Below are 25,409 nucleotides of genomic sequence, written 5' to 3'. Positions count from 1 at the left end.
AGCTGTTTATTTGTGTTTATGGTGTGGCTTAAAGTATCTTTTAGTAACAGCTGACATGAGCAGCAGTTTTACAACTTTGACTTGATCTAACATAAGGAGCTGAGTAACTAAGTTAACCTGTATTTGCTTATCCTCCAATTACATATTATTCTAAACATTATCAAAGTACACTCTGATACTCAAATCACAGGAAAACAGGTAAGAGTTTATAAAACACCCAGTATGTTAGCTAATTAACCAATTAAACTCCTGTCAGTTTAACTCAAACATCTCCAGTTAAGAATCAAGTGTTTGGCTTTGACACATCTGACTTCACCGTTTCTTAATTCAGACCAGGTGCTTACACCTGTGACCCCTGACTGGGCAGAGAGTGGGAGGTGGGCGGGGGCTGGTGCTGCAAGACACGGCAGACATGGGACGAACAAGAGAGGACGTTCACGACGAAGTTACGATGACAAGGGATTTTTCCGCTCCTTGTCGCCCCCTGGTGGTGGTGGTGAGGCCTTACCTGGGATGACTGAGATAGTTTTCAGGGCTCTCAGCACTCTAAAGGTTCTCAGCGCCTGCAGGTTCCCTACTTTGATAAACTCTGTTAACAGCCTGTAGGGGGCAGTGTGGTGGTTGTCAACATACAACAAAAGAAGACAAACACAACAGAGTCTGAAAATACTGCGGTGCTTTAAAAGTACACTCCTGATTTGTTACAGCATTAACAGCACAACAAATCCTCAAAATTAACTCAACAACTGAACTGAACTGAGATTTTAAACATCAGCAGAGATTGGAGAGGAAGTTTGGGGATTTGGAGGCAGTGTTAGCAGCTGTAATAGAACCAGGAAGTGTAACTTTACAGATCTGGAAAGAAGAAAAGATAAAAAAAAAAAAAAATTATCAGGGAAAAAGAAGAAAGATAAAAGATTCAGAGAGAATCAAACTGTTTCCTGTGAACATGAACATGTTGGGACCCATGTTTGGTCTGATTTATACCTATTTAAATGTTGTCTATAGCATGTTTGATGATGAGTCTGATGAAGGCAACCAGCTGAAAAGTAAAGTTGTTTTGACCTCAATTGTTCATATAGTAATCCTGGTTATTATTTTTCAAATTCAGGCTATTTTCAGGTGTCTGTCTCAGGAAGAGAAGAAGAGAATGAAAATTTATTCTATTTCTAATAAACTGGGGGGAAAAATACAAGAAAATCTGTGGCAGTTAATGTTCTCTTTTCTAACCTCCATAAACAAACAGGATGTAACAAGGTAAAATGTGGTAAAAGATTCCCCACAGTCCAGGCTGTGAACACGTCCCCTTTAGATCAAATCAGACGAGGCCGTGAGAGCCAGAAAGGCGCCAGGCGACGGCAGCCATTTTGGGCCCCCTCTGTTAGATCGAGTAATCTGATCCCGAGCTGCTAACAGCCCTCCATTACGGCTCATATTTCACCGCCGTTGACTGGCAGGCTGATTGAATTACGGCGGAGACGCTGGGGCACGGCGGCCAGAGCAGGCCGTTTAGATGCAGGTGGAGATGACCAGTGGAAAGAGGCCAAAGGACCAGCTCTGCTCCAGTGATAATGTTCCTACAGTGAGCTAGAGACTGAATAACATCTGGATTCTTTACTCCACTGGGTTTAAACGGGTCAGTTCGACCTGTTAGCTCTCAGTTTTTAGTCTTTTGGTCACTTGGTTTCAGATAAATACGAGGATGTTGAATTTTATCCTGACTTTAAGACGACGTGTGGAGTTACAGAGTGCACCTGTCTACACCTGCAGCTTCAGCATCATTAGTTCAACATCAATAAATATGAGGATTGATTAATGAGAATATAAACTATGATGGGCATCCGCAACATCCCTAGAATAATGTTTGATGGATATTAGATGTGATTTATTGATGATTTTATTAAGTTAAAATAAATGAAATGTTGCAGCTTTAATGCAGTGAGAATGTGAGTGGAGTCTGGTGCTGCTGGTCTGGTGATGGCAGCCATTAACATGTCATTACAGCAGCAATATCAGCAGCACAGGGGCGGACCGAGTGTGTGTGTGTGTGTGTGTGTGTGTTGGGGGGGCGAAGGGGAGGGCATTGGACTCTGTTACCATGGGAATGTTGACTCGGTGGGAGGGGAGGAGAGCATCGATCAGACATTTAGTGTGTGTGTGTGTGTGTGTGTGAGAGAGAGAGAGAGAGAGAGAGAGAGTGTGTGTGTCTATTTACCGACCATCACTCTGCTTTTAATAAAGCCCAGGTACAGAGGGGTGATGTGTCAGGGGCGGAGTGTGTGTATTTGTAGATGTAAAGGATGCGTGTGTCCATATGTGACACCATGAAGACATTTTGTGTGTGTGTGTGTGTGTGTGTGTGTGTGTGTGTGTGACTTATGTGTCCCTGTCCTGCTAAAGATCCATCTGACCGCAGGACGGCCTTTGGTTCAAGGACACACACCTACTGACATTGTTTGTGTGTGTGTGTGTGTGTGTGTGTGTGTGTGTGTGTGTGTGTGTGTGTCGCTCTGAGGCCAAACAAGAGATCAACACTTTGTCACTGAATGATAGAGGAACAGATGGAGGAGTGAGAGAGGAAACTCAGTGTTGTTTGTTTTTCTTAGTGCTCCCCTCCTCCCTGAAACTACAGCAAAGATTCACTCAGTTTCCCAGAATGCCACACTCACTAGACGGGGGGTTTGAATGAGATACCTTGCAGTTAGGGCTGCTGTAGGTAAGAAAATAAAGAAAGAGAAAGGACATTATGAAGCCGGGGGAGAGGGGTGATGATCTGAGATTAAACTCAGATTAAAGTCGTGAGTTTGTGTCGGGGCGTTGACGACAGCTTTTACTGGGGGAGTATGTTACTTGTAGTTTTGACTGCACGTGCATGTGCATAGAGTGTTTTCATCACAGTAAAGGCTAATCCTAATCCTACATTAATGAGAATAACCACAGTCGATTCAAGGGCAGAAATGGCAAATTTGAAGACTCAAATAATAAAATATAAAAGTATTAATCAATAAATCTAAGGAATAAAATGAGCTGAAGGTGCAGTTTAATGATTTTAGTGAATGTGTGACTTCAGTCAGGGTTTGGGAAAGACTGTGGTCTTGGTTAAATATTGATAAATGATGTCTGAAGGTACAGTAATAACACAGAGCAGTGCTGAGCTGCAGACAGAATGTAAAGTATCAGCAGCAGATGTATGTTTTAAGTGGTAAGTGTTTTAATGGTGAATTTGTCCTTTAAGATGAAGCCATTTTTCCCTCTGAGGGCCTCGGCTGCAGGTCATCAGGGTCGTATTATGTAACTCAGCAGACAGGGCGTCCCACCATCTCAGGGCACCTTCATCAAGACGTTTCAATTTACAGGGCGGCCGCGGCGGAGGTGACACCGCTTCATTACCGCTGCTCGGTAACCTCAGAGCCGAGCCTCGGGGTCAACTATTGATCCGATCGGTTCATTCTGATCGTTTATCTTCCCGGCGGCGTCCCTCACTGCACACCTCCAGCTCCTCAGCTCTCTGATTGATCGCTGCCTGATCGCTAACCAAACCAAACCGAAGCGATTTTCCATCAGTCAGTCAATTACCGAAGTGGACGGGTCACGCTCTTTTTCTTTCTGAAACAAAACGACAGGCCTGTGGCTCGCAGGGTGGGCGTCACTGACGGCGTTCAGAGGGAAAAAAGAGACTTAGAGCTGCAGTTTCTGTGTCTTTTTTCAGGCTCGAATTGACGGTTTGACAGTCGTCTCTGTGCTGAGTGAGTTTAAGGAGCCTTGGGCTTTTCAAAACCTGTAATTTGGCAAATGCACGGGTGTCACTGAGAAAATCACTTCTCTCTTTTTTTCTGCAGAAACAGAGTAAAGTCAGATTATTCATCGAGTGTATCATCCAGCCTGCAAATCATTCACTCGTCCCACTTTAAACCTGCCGTCTTTTCTTGTTTACTATTTTACTGACTGTTTTGTTTGTTTGTGGTGATTTTAGTTTGTGGGTCTTTAACCTGGTAACTACAAGCCATTTTTACTCAACTAATTTTCAGATCATATCAACAAGCTTCAGCTCTGCTTTCCTTCCTTCCAGACAGTCGGTGGTTTTTACCTCTGCATTGGTGAGTCACTGTAGTCTATGTAGCGATAGCAAAAACTTGCGTATAGCACCTTTAAAGAGGAAAAATTATTCTGGTTTTTAATCAGATTTCAGTTTGTCTAATTAAAGATATTTGTGTCCACAAAACCAAGAGTTAATGTTACAGTTGTGCTCATGATGTTTTCCTAAAGCTCAACAGTTTAAATTTTGTGACTCTAATGAATCTGTTTTTGGTTTTAAACATTTCATCAGAGCAGGTGTCGGATCATTAAAGTGGAGGTGACCTCCTCAGTTAGGAGGGAAATCCCACGACTGTTTGGAAAAGACGTTTAACACAAAAAGAAATTAAGGAGGACACAACATTTTTCACCAGTGACCAGCCCCCTGGAGAGATGTGTTTTTAATGGAGGACCAAACACACCCCGACCTCTAAAGACCGCAGTGTGATGGGATTTAATCCAAGGGCAGCAGAGGTCAGAGTGTGGAGCAAGGCACTGACACAGCCAGGGTTCAATTCCCACTGAGGTCACTGTCACTAGTGGAGGAAGTATTTAGAATCTTTACTTAAATAAAAGTACCATTACAATGATATAAAGTAATCTATTACAAGTACAACTTTCAGTAAACAACATTTTAATATTCTAGATCAGAACTGAGCTGATTCTGTTGTTTAATCTTTTAAAATATGAAATCATCATGTATTAACTTACTAAATGTAGAAGAATCATAGGAGAATATTTTAGTACTCAGAGTATAAATACCTCACACTTGTATTAAAGTACAGTACGTCACTTTAACCAACTTCTCCTTGCAGCATAGAGTTATTTATAAACCACCCAGACTTGTGCTTATTAAGTGTATTAATGATATATGACGCAGTTCTCCTTTCTTCCTGTGGTCAGAGGTTTTGGACGGACGGCGATGAGACAACAAGTTCTGCAGTTAGAGAGCAAACTTTCTCCTTACTTTGCAAATGTGTCTGAATTTAACAAACACTCTTGTGCTTAGCTGTGGAAACTTAAAAACTCATCCATTCTCAAGTTTGTGTTCCTCAGCTGCAGAGACAGGCGCGTATTAGTCTTTAATTCCACAGCTCTAATCCCATCAGAGTCGCATCATATTCAAGTCAACACTCTGCTGCTCAGACTGTCTGTTCTGAACTCAATGATTAATTCCACTCAGCTCTACTTTGGTCAGATGTTTCACAATAAAAGCCTTCAGGTGGTTGAAACAGTGCGTTTTTTTTAATGTGAAACATCTACAGGAAGTGGTGGTTGTGACATGACAGCAAATAAAACTAGAACTTTATTTGTTTATTTTGTTTTTGTGTATTTTGTTTCATTATTTCTACACTGACTTGTACGTGAGAATTTACAGTATTTAGACGTTTATGTCTGTTTCAGTCAGATTTCTGATTTAATAATTGACGTTACAAAGACTCAGTAATAATCTGCATTTATTCCTGTGTTCACAGGTTTTCATCAGCTCCAGCTCTGATTGACTGAGTGATGGAAACATGACGCCCGGGTGGAAACACGCACACTGTGACGCATGTGGAAATAACCAGAAACATTTTCTGTGTTTGGGAACAACGTAAAGCTGACAGGATGATGAGGTGAAAGAGCGTCTCCTGCTGCTTTCTACTCTTTCTGGCAGGTTCACGATGTTGAATGTAACAAATCATTTTATTTATTTTAATTTATTTTTGATTTATTTAAACATTTCTTCAAATATTAAAACGTGTGTGTGTGTTTCTGTGCTTTTGTGCGACTCACGCCATGACGATGACGCTGAAGTCGAGCCAGTTCCAGGGGTCTCTCAGGAAGGTGAAAGGTCCCACACAGAAACCCCTCGCCAGGATCTTTATGAGAGACTCGAAGGTGTAGATACCTGTGAAGGTATACCTGAGAGAGGGAGGGAGGAGGAGGTGAAGGAGTGAAGGGAGGGAGGGATGGAGAGCATTAAGGGAAAGAGGGAGTAAAGAGAAAATGGTGGACAGGAGAGAGGGAGACATTTTATTTATTTTCAGTGAGTGAGGAGGGATGGAGAGAGGGAAGGATGAAGGAGAAGAATGTGTGGAGAGCAAGTTGAGAGAGGAGGAAAGGAGATTTAAGATGAGATGGATGAAAGTGAAGGAGAGAGGAGACAGTCAGAAGAACAAAGGAAAAAAAAGGCGGAGGGATGAAGGAAAAGAAGGAGACAGATGTTAAAGAGGTGAAGACGGAGAGGAGAGAAAGAAACATGTCAGGAGTTAAATGTTGAGGAAAAACAGAAAGGACAGGAGTAGGTGGAGGAGAGGAGGAGGAGAGAGGGGGATGGAGGGCGAGGAAGGGTGAAGAAAGGAGTTGAGATGAATAAAGAAAAGAGGAGAGAGAGATGGAGAGGAGGGAGAGGGGACGAATGAATATTCATAAAATCAGCAGAGCCTCGACTCTCAGCCAAACATCCTTCACTTATTTATTTTGTCCCCAGAAACAAGTCTGAGCCGACAGGAGTCAACTGAAGCGTACAGAGACAGACAGACAGGAGAGAGGCAGTCACGTCACTTCTGACCGAGCTGCAGCTGGAAGCCATTAAAGGGTCAGTTCACCCAAATCACTAATCTACACGCTTTACCCATTAAACCTTGTGCTATCAAGATTTTCCCAACAGTTTAGATTTTAACTGGAAAAGTTTTTAACGTATCTGCCTCTGGAATTTCCGCAGTTTCCCCCATGTTTTCACCTTACGCTCGACAGTGTGAGTTTCCAGGTGTACTTACTCCAGGTATTTGGCCCAGTACGCCGGCTCCGACATGGCCATGAAGCAACAGTTGGTCAGGATGGTGCACATGATGAACAAACTGAATAACGTGAGCAGGTTAAGGAACAAGAGGGTTTCACATCACAGTCACAGCTGCAGTTAGAGAGACAACATGATGACAGGATTCCAGAGCTTTTTATTCAAGAGGAAGATCCTTTTAGTTTAACCAGAAACATCTCTATATATCAGTACCAGACTCCATTGACAAAAACGGGGATTTAACCAGGAGCTGCTGGAATACCACTGCCTCCATCTGTTAGTGTGTTTGAGTTACTGTGAGACTTCAGAAGTAATCAGATACTTTACTGAAGTAAAAGTACCACACAGTAACACAGACACACTAACAGATGGAGGCAGTGGTATTCCAGCAGCTCCTGTGTTCTGCTCAGTAAAATCCCTGTTTTTGTCAATGGAGTCTGGTGGCTTTGAACAGAGCAGTAAAACGGCTGTTTCTGCTTAAACAAAAATGGCTGACGTGGTAACACATGTTACAAAGTGCTTCATGTAATTCAAATAAACAGCCCAGAAACACGTGATAAGAGTCAGAGACGTGACCTGTGATAACCTCAGATTTGTGTGCAGGCTTTACAGTTTGTTGGGTGGCAGGTGGGAGGAGTTTGGCACGCGGGAACAATAAGTGCCAGAAAGAGAATTAGACAGTCAATTTAGTGTACTTTTCTGTGATTTACGGCTCTTAGTCACGGCGGATAAGAGCACCGGCTCAAATGTAAAATGGAAATGTGCTCGGTGTAATGATGGCGATCGAGGAACTGAAGCTTTTATGACTTGTTCCCTCATTGAGAGTCTCTGCGGAGAGTGTCAGCTAAACGCCTCAAATGTAAATGTAAAAATGTCTGTGTGTGTGTGTGTGTGTGTGTGCTGAACACATGCCAGAGTGATTTTACATGTGCTTTTTTTTTTTTAAAAAAAATACCTTTCACTGATTTCCCATTAGGGCCAAATAAAGACGAAGTGAACTGAAAGGCTGTGCAGAGTTAGCATGTGTGTTTCAGCTCCCCTCCGATGCCTGCCACATTCAATACAGCAAATTAATATGCCATTAACAGCAGCGATGGGAGAAAGGGCCCACTCTTGTCTAATCATCATATAATAGGGAGCAGTAACTTTCCAAACTGTCAGAAGGCAGCAGTGTGTGTTAAATATCCCCTTCACCTGCCATGTTGAGCACGCGATGAGGTGGGAGACTTGGTGAGACCTCGCTCAGCTGTCAATCACAGCTATAAATGAATCATAATTATTGTAATTTGGCAGAAGGAACATACTCCCCGGGTGAAAGCGGCCCAAACTCCGGCTGAAAGTTGTTTGAGCGGCGGGGTAATTGTTGATTGAGTGCCGGCTGTAATGATGTTGCTGGAGCGCGGTGGCAGGCGGCGAGATAATACGGTTACCGATTGACAAACAACGCAAATGTCCCCCCACCGCCGCCGCCGCAGAGCCGGGAGCTAATTACAGCGTAATGATAGCCCTGCTGTTATGGACCTCCCAGGCCACCATGTCGGTAATGTCATTACACCACCCACCTCCACCACGGGATCTAGCTTCCTCTCTCTTCTCTCTCCTGCCTTTATTCTCTCTCTCCTTTACCTCTTTAGTCACATTATTCAATGAGCTAAAGATCAAGACCTTACACTACTTCTTTTCTTTGGTTTATTTTATTTTTTCATCCCAAATCAAACCCTCTTAGCAGCATCACCACCTGTTCCACAGACTGCTTTTATTTTGAAATAGGAGCAGGGAGGAAATGCAAACTCATCACAAAAGAAGGGACCAATGATCAGTCTGAGTTTACAGAGACGAACAAATCCTCCCTGATGTTCTGTGTTATCACTGTTCAAAACCACCAGACTCCATTGACAAAAGCAGCAATTTTACCGAGCAGAACTCAGGAGCTGCACATCTACTGCTGCTTCGTTTGGGTACTTCGTTTGTGTTACTGTGTGGTACTTGTACTTCAGTAAAGTATCTGATTACTTCTGAAGTCTCACAGTAACACAGACACACTAACAGATGGAGGCAGTGGTATTCCAGCAGCTCCCAGTAAAATCCCTGTTTTTATCAATGGAGTCTGGTAGAGATATATAGAGACGTTTAATAAAAAGCTCTGTCTCTGAGAAGAACAATCTGAGCCTGTCAACATTACAACACAAGTCAAAGCCCAACACAACAACACCAACACAAAGCCAGTCAATTATTGACACACTTCAGTGCAACACAATTACAACACCACAGCTGGTGGCAGGAGTCCCAGAGCAATGCCTCATGGGACACAAATCAAATGTGTCCTTCAGAGCAAGGCCCTGTGGGATATGTAGTCAAATAAAGAGTGTGTTTATTCTAATATCAGAACTTTCAGAGTGTGTGTGTGTGTGTGTGTGTGTGTGTGTGTGTGTGTACCTCACACCACAGCTTGTCACTGTGGCGCCACTGTGGTTGGGCAGAAATCCAGAACACACTTGATCACACACAAACACTTAGAAAACACTCACACACACAGAAACTAAAACTCCACTTCAGCACCAACAACTCCTGCTCTTACACCCCCCCCCCCCTCTTCATAACACACACATACAAACACACACACACCGGGCACATCAGCAGTCACACCTCCGTTGCCGACCTCCTCACCCACTTATCCTCCTGACAACAGCGCCGTGTCCACCGGCTCGACATCTCTCAACACCAGCAGCCGCCTCCCACGGTAAAAATAGACAAGTGTGAGGTGAGGACAGGGAGGGGGGGGCGGTGTGTTGGGGGGGGCTGTTGAGTTTTGGGTGTGAAGTAATATCTGTCATGTTGACGTCTGGGGCCCGAGGCGGAGGCCGGCGCAGAGCTGGAGCGCGGCGTGGGACGGGAGCCAAAAGTCCCACAGCCGGAGCGTTTAGATTCAGAGAGGCCTTTTTAAAGATCTGGATTTAAATCTAATGTCACTGTGACTCCTTCAGTCAGGACTGTATGAATGGAAGAAAGTCAAACTCTCAGAAAGTCAGGGACAGTTTGAAAGAGTGTGAGTAGAAACACAGCGAGGCTGTAAAGGTGGACTGACGTCCCCGACAACCTCTGGGACTTTGGGACGAGGGAGCGGGAAGTGCTAACATGCTAACACTGCTAACTGACTTCCTGGTTTTAGGCTCTGTGTGTGTGTGTGTGTGTGTGCAGGGACCACCTTGATGAAGGCTGGGTTGTATTGACTGGTCATGTTTATGGCTCGGCAGACAGCTCGAGATGATATCTGGCTCAGATATACGACTGACAGGATGAGCCCTCACACACACACACACACACACACACACACACACACACACACACAGTTGTCACACCTGGTAAATACACTGTCATTCCTTTACATGAGCCTGGAGAGCGTCCAGCTGTAGGACTCAGAGGACTCAGCATGTAAACAGATTTGAAAGCAGCACATCAGATTCATACAGTGTCAGTGTTAATAAAATGTGTGATGAATAATATTCTTTAGGCCTGTTCTCACTGAGATACATGTCTCTTTAATGAATGTGGAAAACTGCTCCTAGTTTGAGTTTTATTCTTATTGTGATCCATTAAAGAACCTCACATTTATTCTTAATGTCAAACACATTAACGTTGTCATTAATGGAGGAGGACAATATATCAATCAGAAGATATTTTTCCAAACGACCTTAAACAACCTGCTCATATTTGGCTTCTGTTGTAATGAGGTGGATAAGAACCTTCATCTGTTCTTAAAGGATTCAAGTCATTTTGAATAAACCTGCACAAAAAGCTAAAGCTTCTATCAATCAGCCTGTGAATGAAGTTTATTTGAAACCTCTTTAAACTATTATCTGACCATTGATGTTTGGAAACGTGGAGTTAAACTCTAACTCGTTCAGCTCCTCAGTTCACTGCCTCGTCAGACAGCGGCGAGGCTTTAGACGCCCGCAGTGAAGAACCGACCACGCAGCCTGCGTCTGTTTGTTTATGTTTCCAGCCATGTTGCTGTCAGCTGTGTCCACACAGACACACACACACACTGGAGCCCTGCAGGGACGCTGCTCTGTGACTGACCTCTGACCTCTGACCTCCCTGCGGACTCTGGCCTGACATCATGCACAGTGTGCGTACAGTAATGTGTAAGGATATGAGTGGACCAGGATCTTGATGGCGATTCTGCGGATGGGGTGGAAAGGGCTGAAGATGTAGAGAGCTGATGTGGCACTGAAGCGGAAGATGGCCTTCCCTTTGTTCAGGACTATGAAGGTCTGCAACAAAGACAGAGAAGTTTGATTTCACAGCTGCAGTGTTTGGATGTTTAGTAGAAAAAGGCTGACAGATATTGTAATTAAGAGATAAATAGCAGCATGTCGGGAAAAAGAAAAACAGAAACTCTGGTTACAGGACAATCACAGTGTCTCTTGGTCACAGTTAAATTTTCTTTGTTAAATTTATAAAAACCTGACAGTGACTTGAAGCACAGACGACTTTTACATCTTAGTCAAAGCGTTAGAGTGAACTAACGCCTCATTATCACATCGCTTTGTGTAAACCAGACGTCCTCTGCGATCTCAGGTGCGTCTGTGAAACTCTTCCCTCCGTTGTTTCAGCAGGGAATTTATCTCGAGTACACTGACAAATCTGAGCGTTTGCAGCTGTTGATAAGACTTAATAATACCTCCATGGGCTGTATAGACTGGCAGTGTATTTAGCTAACATTGGTAGCATGCTAGCTAACAAAATATTTCAGAAAACTGGCTTCACGCCGCGCACAACAACCTCCTCATACTTCAAAATGAGGAGGCTGCAGTGGCGTTTTTGTCCCACAGTTCCCTGTACTGAACACTAGGGGTCAATGGAAATGAGGTGTGTACTTTACCACACACAGGACTCAGGAAAAGAGTAATGTTTACACTCAGGTTAAAGCCAAAGGACTGATGTCTGATCTGACTGATTAAAACTCAGAGAAACTTTAGCTCAGTGTTGTAATTAGTGCAGCAGAACATAAGCACAGACTCAGTGTGTTTTTAGCTAAATCCCCCAAACTCTAAGTGTTCCTGCAGACCAACTGGCACCGAGAACACAGCCAACACACACCTGTGATGTGTGCGTGCGTTTGTGTGTATTCGCCCCGGATGCCTGGGTAAAACCCAGAGGAAACTAAACACACCTGAGCTAAACAGAGAAATGGAGAAGAGAGAGGGCGAGGAAACTCCCCGGAGAGAAACTTCACTAGAGAGAAAAACAGAAACAGAAATGCAAAAAGAGCAGACAGAGTCGACCGGAGGCAGTTTCAACCCTGCACTGTAGCTGGGTTTCTCTGCTCTGAATCAGTGGATGAGCTGGTTACCTGTTGCCTTTTTTGCCGTTGGTTTGATTTCTTTTCACACAGGAAAAAGCAGAGAGACTGATCAGTCTGAACACGGTTTCAATGTGTGGTTTGTATGTTATCTGCCCAAACATGAAGGAGCCATGACTTCTTTCATTTCTATGCAGATGACACAGCTCTGTTTGCACCTCCTCTGACGTCCCTGACATCTTTGTGTAATGTTATCTTCAGTTTGGATCTGTCTGCCATCAGCAAACATTATTCAAATTCTTACCTGTCAGTCTCACTTTTAAACAGCATGTGGAGCAACTGGCACAGAGACTAAAAACAAAAATGGATTTCTGTCTCGAGGACAGGAAGATCATTTATTATTATCCTCATGCTGCTCCCTCTCCTCTGCAGGGCACGCTGTGTGGTTGGGTTATATCGAGGCCACAAACTAACTGCTCCAGAATTTGCTCGTAACTGGACCGAGTCCACTTCCTCTGAAGCAGAGGTAGAGGAACAGCGGGCTCAGAGCCAAACCTGGCCTCCCAACAAAAGCTAAGTTTTCCCTTTTGTAGTTTGCATCATTTTTCACCAACCTGCTGTAGCAGATACAAGGCTCCTATCAATCCCCATAAACACCTGATTATAATCAATGATCTGCATCAAACGTCTGATACACACATGCAACAACAGCAGTGCTTTCATTTTACAGTAAATCAAACAGGTGACTGATCATGTGAGGATCGTACATCTTTACAGGAGCTGCTGTACCTTCCTCAAGGAAAAATGACACATGAAACACAAATCCTCTGAGAATAAACAAGTCCTGAAACTGCGTCTCCTGAAACCAGACCCACAGATGATCTGGACTGGATGTTCTGCTCCTTTAGCTGTGTTTGGATCACACCAGGTGTAAACAGGACAAAGAGAGAACAGAGAGAAAAGAGGGGACACTCTCTCTCCCTCTCTCGGTCACCTACCCCCTGGTCTTCAGTGAAGTAGGCTACCAAAGAGTCGATTTATCTTCCAGGGATTTTCCAACAGAAAAGAGGGGGTATTTCCAAAACCCTTCATCCACACACAGACAAACACACACTCTGTCTCCGGGTGACCCACCCTCTTGTCTTTGAAGTAGTACGGGTCGATGTCTTCCAGGGGAACGCCCACCAGATGAGATGGGATGTCGGCGAAGATGCGCGGCAGCTGTTTTCCTGCCTCCAGGTCGGGCCGGGGCCGGGGGAGCTCCACGTCGCCCAGGTCCTGACACACACACACACACACACACAAACACACACACACACACACAAACACACACACACACACACAAACACACAGAGCATCACTACCTCTGAAATATCTCACATCTTCCTGCTGAAGCTGTCAGCTGTTTCCCTCCATCGATCTTTTTCTGATTCCTCTTTCCACTTGTTTTAATAATAATAATAATAATGCCATCTGGTGTGTGTGTATGTGTGTGTATGTGTGTGTGTGTGTACCTCCTGGTAGTGTTTGTTGCGTCGGGCCTCCTCCTGGGCGATGCGCTGCTCGATGGCCGCCAGGGAGTCCGGCGTGAAGCGCTGAAAGCTCTCTGGTCCCATTGGAAACACACAGCCAGCCATCTTCTCATCCTGATCCTGCTGCTGACTGGCCCAGTATACCAGCTGCACACACACACAGCAGGAGTCAGCATGTTCACGAGAAGGCAACAAGAAACTTTACGTCTTAACACACCACTGTCCAGAGAACAGCTGTGCTCAGAACCACCTCAAAAAGTTTCATATTGTAATTTAAACTTCCTTCTTCTTGTTTCCTACATTTCCCAGGATTCCTTTCTACAACACTGCAACCAAACTCCAAAAGAGTTGCTTGAAATATCAGCATGATATTAATATGATATATATTTGATCAGTAATCCACTGAAAGAAGACAGAAAGCTTTTATCTTTTGTCCAAAACAACACACAAATAAAGTAAAGTCCAGGAAGTTTAGAGAAGCCTCGATACTAACATTAAAATAATAATAACTATTTAGTTTTAGTTCTTTAAAGAGAAAGAAAGACGAAGGTTTTTAGCACAATTCTCAATTTTTCTGCAAAATAAAATCTGAGTTTCAGTCTGTGCACTTCATCTATGTGGAAATATTCAAGAAGATGAGACGAGATGACAAAATAAACCAAGAGCTTCTGATGGATCAGGAGCTGTTTCCCACCTGAGATGCATTTGTGTTTTTCTTTCTGAATGATTATGATTAGAAGTGTAATTGTTTCCTTTAATCTGCACAGACCCTGTGGGGGGTTTATAAGTTGCTATGGTGATAGAGAGTCGGGGGGGTGACGTGCAACAAAACCCCTGTCTGGACTCAAACTGGGGATGTTGTGATTAGGTGAACCCCCCCCGACACCCTGCCCTATTTACTGTTCATGAAGAAGAACTGTTCCTCGCTCAGACCAACTGTTTCAGTTTCTTTTATTTCAGTGCAGCTCAGCCTCTGATCAAACTGCACAGGAATACAGCACTTAATGTTTTATATGTTTGATGATGGAGCTCCGTGCTGTTTGGTGTTTAAGGAGAAGAGCTGAATTATGTTCCAGCACTGAATTATGGGTAGAAACGTCCTCGAGGCGTCAGTGAGATATCATGTTCAGGAGAAAGTGATGGACAGACAAAACGCCTGATAAATAACTCTGGAAACTTCGTCACTCTGGCGGCTAAAACACTTGTTGAGTACATTTGAATCCTTGAGTCATGAGATGAGGAGCGTTTGATTCGAGTGTCTCCGAGTGACAGGACAGCGCCGTGATTGAATGGCTTCTTCACCCGCGGGATGATTACGTCCTCTGCCGCTCGGGACGGCCCACGGCTTCACCTCGCTCGTCATTCAGCAGACGCTCGGACCCTCTGAGCAGGCGGCAATCAGCCTGAAAACCTCTCTACGACCTGATGAAGCACGACCACACCTGCTCGCCTACATCCTCCTGCTCCGTCCGACACCTCCGAGTCACAGTGACGAGCTTCACCGAGTGTTCGGCTCTAAAACTCATGAATCAGACATTAAACCGCTGCATTAAACAGCTTCTGCTGCAAACAATCATTTGTCAAACAAACATCAGTCTGGAGCCTGTTTTACTCATTACTTTTACTTTTTCAAAGCCAGACGTCATGAAACTGTGCTGCCGCAACATTAAACCATCCAAAGACCCTGACCTCAACCCAGTCCACCACAGACCGCGATCCAGACCTGAGCACCACCAAACCCCTGCAGCAGGTTCAACAGCTGAAGTCCTGCAGCTGATGTTAGCAAAGACACAGAGTTCGACTTAGCAGAGGCTGACAAAGTGTGTGTGTGTAACAGGTCTGTGTGTGTGTGTGTGTGTGTGTGTGTGTGTGTCCAGACCATCTGCCTTGGATCCTAATTGAATGATTAGACAGGCCTCGTTTTTCAACCCTTCATGCATTTATTCTTCACAGCTCCCAAATCTGATTTCTGAAGAGTGTGTGTGTGTGGATGTGTGTGTGTGTGTGTGTGTCCACATCAAAGGGAAATCTAGCTCTGTTTTCCATTCTTATCAAAAGCTGTCATCCACTCACTCACACACACACACACACACACACACACACACGTATGTTGCGTACAGTAGCTCCTTGTTTCCATGCAGCTCCGACACTTGGTCACGTACACACTTCCTGTCTGTATCTCGCTGCCTGTCAGGACCCAGCTGACATCAGGACCCAGCTAACATCAGGCGTTCCTAAAGTCGTACGACACGTTCGAGGGCTGAAGAGAAACTCCACCACCGAAATCATGTTCAGCTCATGTACACGTGTGCAGCCATAAACAGACGGAGAGCAGCTCCTAAGATCACTGATGTTCTCCTCATAGTTCAATGTGCTCTTACTGTGGCGGCCATTTTGGTTCCAGCACATCAGGGAACAACATTTATCAGTACCAGACTCCATTGAGAAAAACAGGGATTTTACTGGGAGCTGCTGGAATACCACTGCCTCCATCTGTTAGTGTGTCTGTGTTACTGTGTGGTACTTTTACTTCAGTAAAGTATCTGATTACTTCTTCCACCACTGAAAGTCTCACAGTAACACAGACACACTAACAGATGGAGGCAGTGGTATTCCAGCAGCTCCTGGTTAAATCACTGTTTTTCTCAATGGAGTCTGGTAGAGATATATAGAGATGTTTCAGGTTAAACTAAAGGGATGCTCCTCTTTAAAGAAAAGCTCTGTCTCAGTACAATAGCACATATTTCTGATTATTTCTGTCTCTAATCTTAGCTCCAACACTTTGTCCTCCGTCCTGTAAACACCTCCTGAATGAAAACTGTCAAACACACTTGTATTATGAATGATTCATGACGATAAATCTGGCACCCTGAGCAGCTCTTCATTGGTCCCACAGCTGTCTAAAGACCCTCTCAGACCACAGGACTGTTTCCAGGAACGTCCAGGACCTCATCCTTTACTTTCATACCTCCTGCCATCCAAACATAACTTCTTATTTCCTCCTCTACCTTGATCTTTCCTTCCCTACCTTGTCCTCTCATTTCCTGCTTCCTTTTTCTTTCCCACCTCCTCCTTTCCTTCAAACCTGTGGAGTAAAGATCCTCATCGACAGTCGACTGTTACCTCAGATCTTAGCATGTTTTCTAACAGACTGATGTTTAATATCAGCCTCTTTCAGACGTTAATCAACCTCTGAACTCTAAGTTCTCTCCTCTTCTTTCAGCCTCAGGCTAAAAAACGAACTGTTTCAAACATCAAATTACTGAACAGACACTTTCATGTCAGTTTGCCTTCAGAGCTTCCAGTGTTTTAATGAGGTTTCCTTTTATTTTCCTTCTCATTGTGCTGTTGTTGTTTACAGCTCATTCTGTGCTCGGGCCTCACGCTGCAGCCACGCTCTTTAGCTTTTTAATAAAGACTGAACTCCGCGAACATTAGCCCGACCTTTTACATCTTCATAAAGTGCTCAGACAGGCAGAAATTTTGTTGTAGCTTTCAGTTTTTTTCACAACATCTCATTTAACTTTCACCCAAGCTTTTAACACCCTGTGTCCAACTCAGTTTAGGCTGTTAGCGCTGGATAATAACCTTGGAAGAAGTAGGTTTCCTCCTAATTTAGCAGTCAGCTGCCTTGCTCAAGGGCAAACTGAAACTTTAAAGGATAACTCTGGTATTTTTGAACCATTATATCCCATGTTTTGGAGTGTGAATCATTGATACGGAATCAGTGCAGTATTGACCCAGCTGCTGTGAACAGTAAACAAACAGTTAACCAGAAACATCTCTATATATCTCTACCAGACTCCATTGACAAAAACAGGGATTTAACCAGGAGCTGCTGGAATACCACTGCCTCCATCTGTTAGTGTGTCTGTGTTACTGTGTGACTTTTAGTGGTGGAAGAAGTAATCTGATACCTTACTGAAGTAAAAGTACCACACAGTAACACAAACAAACTTAACAACTGAGGCAGCAGCTCCTGAGTTCTTCTCAGTAAAATCACTGTTTTTCTCAATGGAGTCTGGTATTGATATAAATTCCAAAGATTTGTGTCTCTATCAATCATTTCCACCCAAACAAAGAAAATAAGGCCCAGTTTAAAAATACCAGAGTAATCCTTTAAGTCAGTGATGAGACAAAGTGACATGTTGTGATGGTGAGTTACAGTAACAGAGGGATTTTAAACACAGACACCCTGAGTGAAGATGTTCTGAAACAGAGAGAGAAGGAGACTGGATGAATTTCTGGGTCAAAACACCAACATAGTCGACCCACCAACCAAACAAGCATCGCCCTCAGGAAGGACACACACATGCAAATAAGCATGCAGAAAGTCACAGACACACTGCAGCTTTCACAGTGATGAAGCCTCCACAGTGTGTTTCCATAAACCTACGGCCATATAACACCTCATATTAATTCACTGCATATTTCATGTAGTCATGTTCAGGCTGTCACCGCCGACTGTCCCGTAATATAAACATGAATGTGCCATATATTACACAGGCACCTTTATTAACAAGCATGAAACATTTACTGTGCTCACACTTCACATACAGGCATTCACACGTCAACAGATGAATCCACACAGTCAGTGACTTCAGCTGAAATGAACTCTGAGCAGTCTCATCTCAGACAGTCCCTGAACGCACCACCAGCCGCACTACTTCATGGCTGCTCGAGGAGAAGTTCACTGCTGCTGGAACTTTGAGAACAGCATCCAGCGACCTGCCTTCACTGATGCTGCAGCTCGTCCACCTGGTTCTGCTTCAGTCGTCTGTCGCCTTTGAAGACGAGCACTGCAGCTGAATCTCTGCACTGAATCAGCCTCCAAACAACAACACAACAACACACAACACAACAACGCTCTGACAAGCCCTACAAATCCTCAAAAGACACAGGTTGTGGGTTTATTAGGCGTCACAGCTCATTAGAGTCTGGACACGGGGAGTTGTTAAAAGGCTAAAGCTCGAAAATCAAACTGTGTCTCCGTCATGTGAACCAGAAAACAGCAGAATGTTCCTTTAGTGCTTTAGTGTTGTTTTCATGCATTCATCAGTCCTGGCTCTCCAGAGTGTGTGTGTGTGTGTGTGAACAGCATGGCCGTACGCTCGGCTTGCTCTTTCCTCCTCCGAGCGTTTCTCCCAACCTCTGGCGAGCTACACTCCGTCTCTCTCTCTCTGTTGCTGCATCATGTCTGAAGCGTGTTTGTCACAGAAGGTCAAACTGAACTGAATCAAACTACATCCTGAAAACATGTTTGCATTTTAAACACGTTCGCTGCGTTCAGCTGTAAATGTTTGGGGGTGAGGCCTCCACGTGTCGAGCTCTAATCTGAGATATAATTCAGGATTACACAGCAAACAGGTTGAGCTTTGAGAGTCAGGACATCGATCCATCCATCTGTTATCTGTACTGCTGCGAAGAACACAACCTGTGCTGCTTTACTGTAGCTTTAAACAAGAGACAGGTGCACAAAACTAAACTGATTTTTGCCTGAACGTAAAACAAACTTTAGGGGAGCTGGATGAAAACAGACCCACATGTCTAATAACCCGGACTCACTGTTACAGTGAAGGGATTCTTCAGCTCGCAGCTGTGGTTTGAAGACAACATGTGGATCTCTCCTCTACGGATTCACAGCCAAGTTTTTAGGGGCTTGATGGTTATGGTTCATAAAACAGCCTCACCCTCTCTCTCCACCTTGGTGTATATAGAGAACACTTCTTGCTGCAGCACTTAACGTTGGCAACGCCTGTAAATCTTCCAGTATGGATGTGATTCCAGCAGATACAGGTTAATTATGTGCAGCACTCTCCAACCTTGACTCACAGGTTGATTACCACGTGAACTCTTTTTGTGCTCACTGTACTTTTGTCACCAAACTCCCTGTGTTAAAACAGATGAGGATGAGCAGGTGTGGCGTCACTCAGGAGCAATCCCATCAGCCCTTTCTCTCCGCTCTAAAAGCAGTGTCCTGTCAGAGCGCGGTGATGGAGAGCGAAAACTCGCAGAAATACCTCTCCTCAGAGGACGCTGCTGTCCAGAAGCAGCAGCAGTGAATATGCAGCACCTTCAATTCAATTAGCCTGAGAGGAGAAAACACATTTTGTCACCGTGCTGCCGCTGAGATCGGAGCGGAGCGGCTGCCCAGCGCAGGAAATGATTCACTGATATCAGGCAGGGAGCCAAGCTGAGCTGGCAGAGGACCACAGGGAGCGTTTGGCTTCAGGATGGGTGGGGGGGGCGGTGAGGAGAGGAGGGGAGGGGGGTGACCCTGACATGCAGCCGCCTCCGTGCGTCATGTCGAAGCTCCGTGTTGGATGACAATCCTTCACACCTCCACAAACCCACCTTCATAAAGACAGGATGTTTCTGCTCCGCTGTGTTTTCTTCTTCAGTGAAATGTTTCTGATGATGTGTTGGCTCCTCATCTGACATCTCACTGTGCTTCGTCATGTAAAACACACATACCATCAGATCAGCCTCACAGAGAGCAGCAGAGGCGACGGTCAACGCTGCTCAGAGAGGAGAGGCCGACCACCTGGACGCTGCTTCCAAACGGAGGCGGCGCTCAGAAACACGAGAGACGAAGCAGGAAATAAAAATATTCTAACACCGAACCCTGAGCCAGAGAACCAGGCCCAGACTTAAAGAGTGTTTACTGACCACTGAGACTAAACCGCAGCAAAAACCAGAGCAAACGCTCTGAATCATTCAGTCCTGTAAATCTCTGTCTGTGAATGGATGATTATATAAACTCCACTTCCTGCAGTTGGAGGTTTTTTGCTCCCTCTTCTGTTCCTCCTTTCAGACTGTTTGGCCCTAAATTGGCTTCCTGCGTCCCGGCCCGTCAGAGGGAGTTGGATCAGTCTGCTGCTGAAGGTGCTTTTCTGTTTCTCGGCGGGGTTGACTGATTGTCCCTGACTGCCAGTAGTTGGTTCATTGTGCTTTGTTGTTGCTCAGGCAGCAGACAGTCCAGGCCCGCTCCTCACACTGAGCCAACCTGACTCATTAGCTTAGCGAGTCCTCTGGCATCGCCCGCTCTGACGCCACTGACTTCACCTTAAAGTCCTCTGCAGGCCGGCGTGGAGCTCGCTACACGTTAGCATCAAGTCCACCCTGCTGTTTATTACCTGCTGCTGCTTTATGGAGCCGCTCCAGTACACCAGCTTCACCTGGATTTAAACCCAATTTATTCACCAAATTCCAACAAATATCATTTAAATCTCTGTTATTAACCATCATTACAACACACAGCAGAGAGGAGGAGGCAGCAGAATAAATGTAATGGTTTTTCTCTGTAGCTAAAGTACAGAGTTTCAGCTGGTAGAATAAGATACAAACAGGGAGGTACTGCAAGTATAACACACTGCAGGTACTTTCTACTTCTGTCCTTCTTTATATTTCTGCTTCACTGCATTTCAGAGTAAAACTCCACTGAATTTATCTGACAGCTGTTTATTGCTTTGATGAAGAGTTTATCAAAAACAAATGATGTTATACATAAATAAACAACCTGAATTAAAGTGCTACAATACTGAAATACTTGGATGTTAATTCATCAATAATGATACTGATCAATAATAGAATATTAGAATCATTTTGTTGCATCATGAATATTTTTCCTTTCATACTTTGAGAGCTGATAATACCTGAATACTTTCAAACTGTGGTGTTTCTACTTTACTTAAATAAAAGAAACGACTTCTTCTTAATCTTAAAACCTGAGTAAATGTACTTAGTTACTCTGTGACTCTGAGTTAGTCTAAGACTCAGCTCAGTCCTGGATCCTGCCCCCTGGTGGTCAAACATCGATCAGCGCAGCTTTAACTGAATGAAAGTGAAAACATTTTGTTTTAATGTCGCTGTGACAGGAAGGTAACACACAGATCCTATCATCATTTCCATATTAGCTATCGCCACTGTCTCAGTAAGTGTCCTCTCTGAGTGTGTTGGCTGTTATTAACACACACACACACACACACAGAGGAGCTGGTATCAGTTCATATTCTGGTCAAGGTCGTATTGAAGATAAAGTGTTTTATAGACGTCGTCAAATCCTCATCAGACGGTAAAAGACGAGACTCAGCAAACACCAAGCTTTAAAAACAATTCCTAAAAATGAAAGCAGATAGAATCATCCAACATTTTATCCTTGTGTTCTGAGAAGGTAACAAATCAACACCTCTGATGCCAAAACGCTGAAATTAATTATCCAACATTTTCACACAAAACAAGGTGAAAATGAATCCACCACTGCTTTTTATTTTCAGTATGTGGTTTGTGTTTTCTGTCCTCGCTCCTTTTCTTATTTCTTGCTTCCTAATTTCCACACGTCCTTCCTCTTTAACGTCATGTAGCCACGTTAGTCATTAGCTCGTCTTGTTTACTGTACACACTCTGAATCGTCACATTTAATCGCTGTATTTTTTATCACCTCAGCTCGAGGTTTGTTGTGTTAGTGATTACATTAAACTGAAACTAAAGGAAACGTGCGTCAGCGTCCGAAGCTGCCAGCTGTCGACTTCTTTAAAAAGGACGAGACGAGGACGTTAAAGTCTGAAATTTACTGACATGAGAAGCACAGCGCAGAAACACAACCAGAGAGCCACACTTTGTTCAGCGAGTGTCGAGTTGCTGATTGACGGCCTCGTAAATAAATGAATGGAGCTGAATTCAGTAGGAGTGAACTGATAAACAGAGAACAACAGGCTGAAATAAGAGATACAGACACAGAAATAGAAAGATATGTGTCCTTGTGTGTGTGTGTGTGCATGTGTGCACGCTGCCAGCCTGCATCACTCTGTGTGTGTGTGTGTAAATGTCCTCACAGAGAGCGCAGCTTTCTTACATGTAATTGGTGATTAATGTGTTCATGTCTGATAAATGTTCACACATTTACTCAGGAATGTGGACAGCTGTCATCAGCTGATAGAAACACTGCAGTAAGATCAGTCTGCTGCTTCCAGAGAAATGATCCTTTATTGTTTCTGTACAAATGAAATCACAGTCTCCCACTCATGGTTCTAAACCTTTGTGTTCATGCAGAAATCAAAGGAGAAGTCAACTTGTGACAGAACTTTTTCAGCTGCAGCTCTGAAATGAAACTGTGTTTGTACCACTGCCTCCGTCTGTTAGTGTGTGTGTTACTGTGTGGTACTTTTACCTCAGTGAAGTATCTGATTACTTCTTCCTGCTGATATACAGTGATGTTTCTGGTTCAACAAAAAATTCTCTTTGCTCCTAAACCAAGAAAATCCTCAGTGGAAGCTGAGGCTCTGGAGAAAAACCGATCACATTCAGATCAGGGATTCTGTGACTGTAAATAACCAAACTAACAGTTAATGAACTGCATGGATCATGTGACCAAAACACAGAGAAACCAGGAGGAACAGAGGAGCTACAGTTTATCTGCTGACAGAGTTTTAACTAATAACATCAGCCTCTCCCACAGTAACGATGCTGGTCCAGGTTCAGTCCAACATCAGAACATCAGAGCTGTTCTCTGTTGGCTGAAGGTGCAGGACTCAACCTCAGCTTTAATTAAACACACACACACACACACACACACACCGGTCGTTCTCAGGGGAAATCAGAAATCAGGAGGACGTGGACGGTGAGGGCTCAGACACCTGTGGCTCAGCGCTCTCAGCCAATCAGGAGCATGGAAAAGATTCAGGAAACATGGGGCTGATCGGGCCGAGTGGACATGTGTCTGGATAAATGGTCTGATAAATGTTTCAGACAGGGAGAGGACGGGAGGAGACGGAGGACAGGAAAATGAAGGAGGGAAGAAGAGGAGAGGGGGGAGAAAACATGAAAAATAAAAGATATGAAGGGAAGGAAGAAGGGAAGAGAGAAAGAGAAGATGCAATATAACAGAAAAGAAGTGAAAGAGTTAAAAACTGAGACTAAAAGAGGAAAATGAAGAGGAAAAGAAAATGAATGGAAACGTCTTAGAAAGATGGAGAAGCAGAGGAAAGTAGAACATGTGGAGAGAGGAGGAGAAATAAGATGACTGCTGAAGAATGATAAAAACCCAAAGAAAGGGGGATCAGGGAGAGGAAGGAAGAGAGGAAGGAAGGAGAACAGCAAAGAGACAAAACATGAAAATGAGAATAATTCAAATAAAAGAAATGATAAGAAGAAAAAAGAAACAATAAGACAAAAAATGATGAGGAGACAAAGCGAGAGAGGGAAGGAGAAGAGATTGAAGAGGAGGTCTTGAATTAACCAACAGCTTCTCTGTCATCAGCTGCTGATTTTGGAGAACGACTCTCCCACAGGGACACACACACACACACACACACACACACACGGGGGCAGACAGCATTGTGGGTAATTAGCACCATCATGTCCAAAAGCAGCGGAGAGAGAGATGAGATGAAAATGTAAATCTGCATGAAGAGATTTCTTCTGTTTGACTGTGAGTCTGCTCCAATCCACTTCAGACTGCAGTGTGTGTGTGTGTGTGTGTGTGTGTGTGTGTGTGTGTGTGTAAATGAATGCATTGATTATTCAGTTGTGTGTTGCTACAAGTTGTGTTGACAGTTTTGTTGATAATGACGATTTTGTTATTCCTACTGCTGCTCTCATGCAACACCACATTCAAGAGCTTGTGTGAGTGTGTGTGTGTGTGTGTGTGTGTGTGTGTGTGTGTGTGTGTGTGCAGAGCAGTGTGCCAGAAGGAATGACCCTGACACACAAAAAGGGGGGGTAAACAAAAGCCTGGCAGCTAAGTCGGCCTGGCAACCCAGCATGCTGCAGCTGTTTGTTTGTTAGCACAGTGATATTGTACCAGCAGAGGTGGAGGTGTGTGTGTGTGTGTGTGTGTGTGTGTGTGATGGTGGTGGGGGGGAGTAACCTCAAACTTGGCACCCAGGCCAACCTGGCAACCCCTCACCACCTTCCTGTTTTTGGCCTTCAGGGACAGGGATGCCCTGTTCTCACACCTACCTGTGAGACGCAAACTACAGCTCAGGTGTGTCTGTTAAGAAGACATTGTGGAGAGGAAAACAGGTGAGAACATGTCAGTGGAGACGAGTTTGAGTGCATGAATGCAGGCGGCCATATTGTTTTCCAGGTTGAAGAGAACAGCTGTTTTTTGAACGCAGCATGAGAACGTCAGGTTTCCGTCAGTCTCTTCCTGTTTTAATGTTCAGGTTCAGTGTGAGCTGCAGGGAGGTCTCTGGGCTCTGCAGGTGTCAGGTGAGCAGGAAGAGATCAGTGGAGGGTGAAACAGTCTTTCCTTCCCCCGTCAGAGTCGCCTTTCAGCTGGGGTTACACCGTGACATCACGGCCGCCCCCGGTCAGGGCCGCGCCGCGCTGTGGGAAGCTGATATTTACCGAGGACCCGGCGAGGCTCCGGTGAGCGGTGCTTACACACACTGACACACATTCACACATTCATTATTCATCCACTCACTCTCTTATTCACTCACTCGCTTTTTCCCTTCGGTCAGTGTTTGGTTTTGTCCTTCAAACGTTCACCGACCCGAACACTTCGACGAACGAATCAGACTGGAAATAACTATTTAAAGACAGACGCCGTCACCGGGACGGAGCTCAGACGTCACAGACTGAATAATGTTCAGGAGAAGTACAACTACTGCAACAACACGTAGAAGTCCTGCATCCAGACCTGAGGAAAGTCCACCACGTTCAGCAGCAAACAGGCTCAGAAGTAAAAGTACTGACAGTGAAAAACAGCCTG

General features: G+C 44.4%; 2 protein-coding genes across 2 annotated transcripts in view; both read right to left on the bottom strand.

The window, feature by feature from the left end:
* Positions 1-6,953, bottom strand: part of LOC108884986 (sodium channel protein type 5 subunit alpha-like) — an 88,790-nt gene extending 81,837 nt beyond the window's left edge. Inside the window, 2 exon segments of the mRNA XM_051067003.1 lie at positions 5,851-5,979; positions 6,837-6,953. Coding sequence (XP_050922960.1) covers positions 5,851-5,979; positions 6,837-6,907 — 200 coding nt within the window. The 5' untranslated portion in view covers positions 6,908-6,953.
* Positions 6,954-10,974: 4,021 nt separating this feature from the next.
* Positions 10,975-25,409, bottom strand: part of LOC127139261 (sodium channel protein type 2 subunit alpha) — a 30,033-nt gene continuing 15,598 nt past the window's right edge. Inside the window, exons 3-5 of the mRNA XM_051066938.1 lie at positions 13,676-13,840; positions 13,296-13,439; positions 10,975-11,130 (exon numbers count right to left, since the gene is read on the bottom strand). Coding sequence (XP_050922895.1) covers positions 10,975-11,130; positions 13,296-13,439; positions 13,676-13,798 — 423 coding nt within the window. The 5' untranslated portion in view covers positions 13,799-13,840. The remainder of the gene's footprint in view (positions 11,131-13,295; positions 13,440-13,675; positions 13,841-25,409) is intronic.

Source organism: Lates calcarifer, linkage group LG24 (assembly GCF_001640805.2).
Source record: "Lates calcarifer isolate ASB-BC8 linkage group LG24, TLL_Latcal_v3, whole genome shotgun sequence".
In the NCBI taxonomy this organism is placed as follows: Eukaryota; Metazoa; Chordata; class Actinopteri; family Centropomidae; genus Lates; species Lates calcarifer.
The sequence above is the reverse complement of the archived record's forward strand: the minus strand, read 5'-3'. Positions and strand labels throughout refer to the sequence as shown.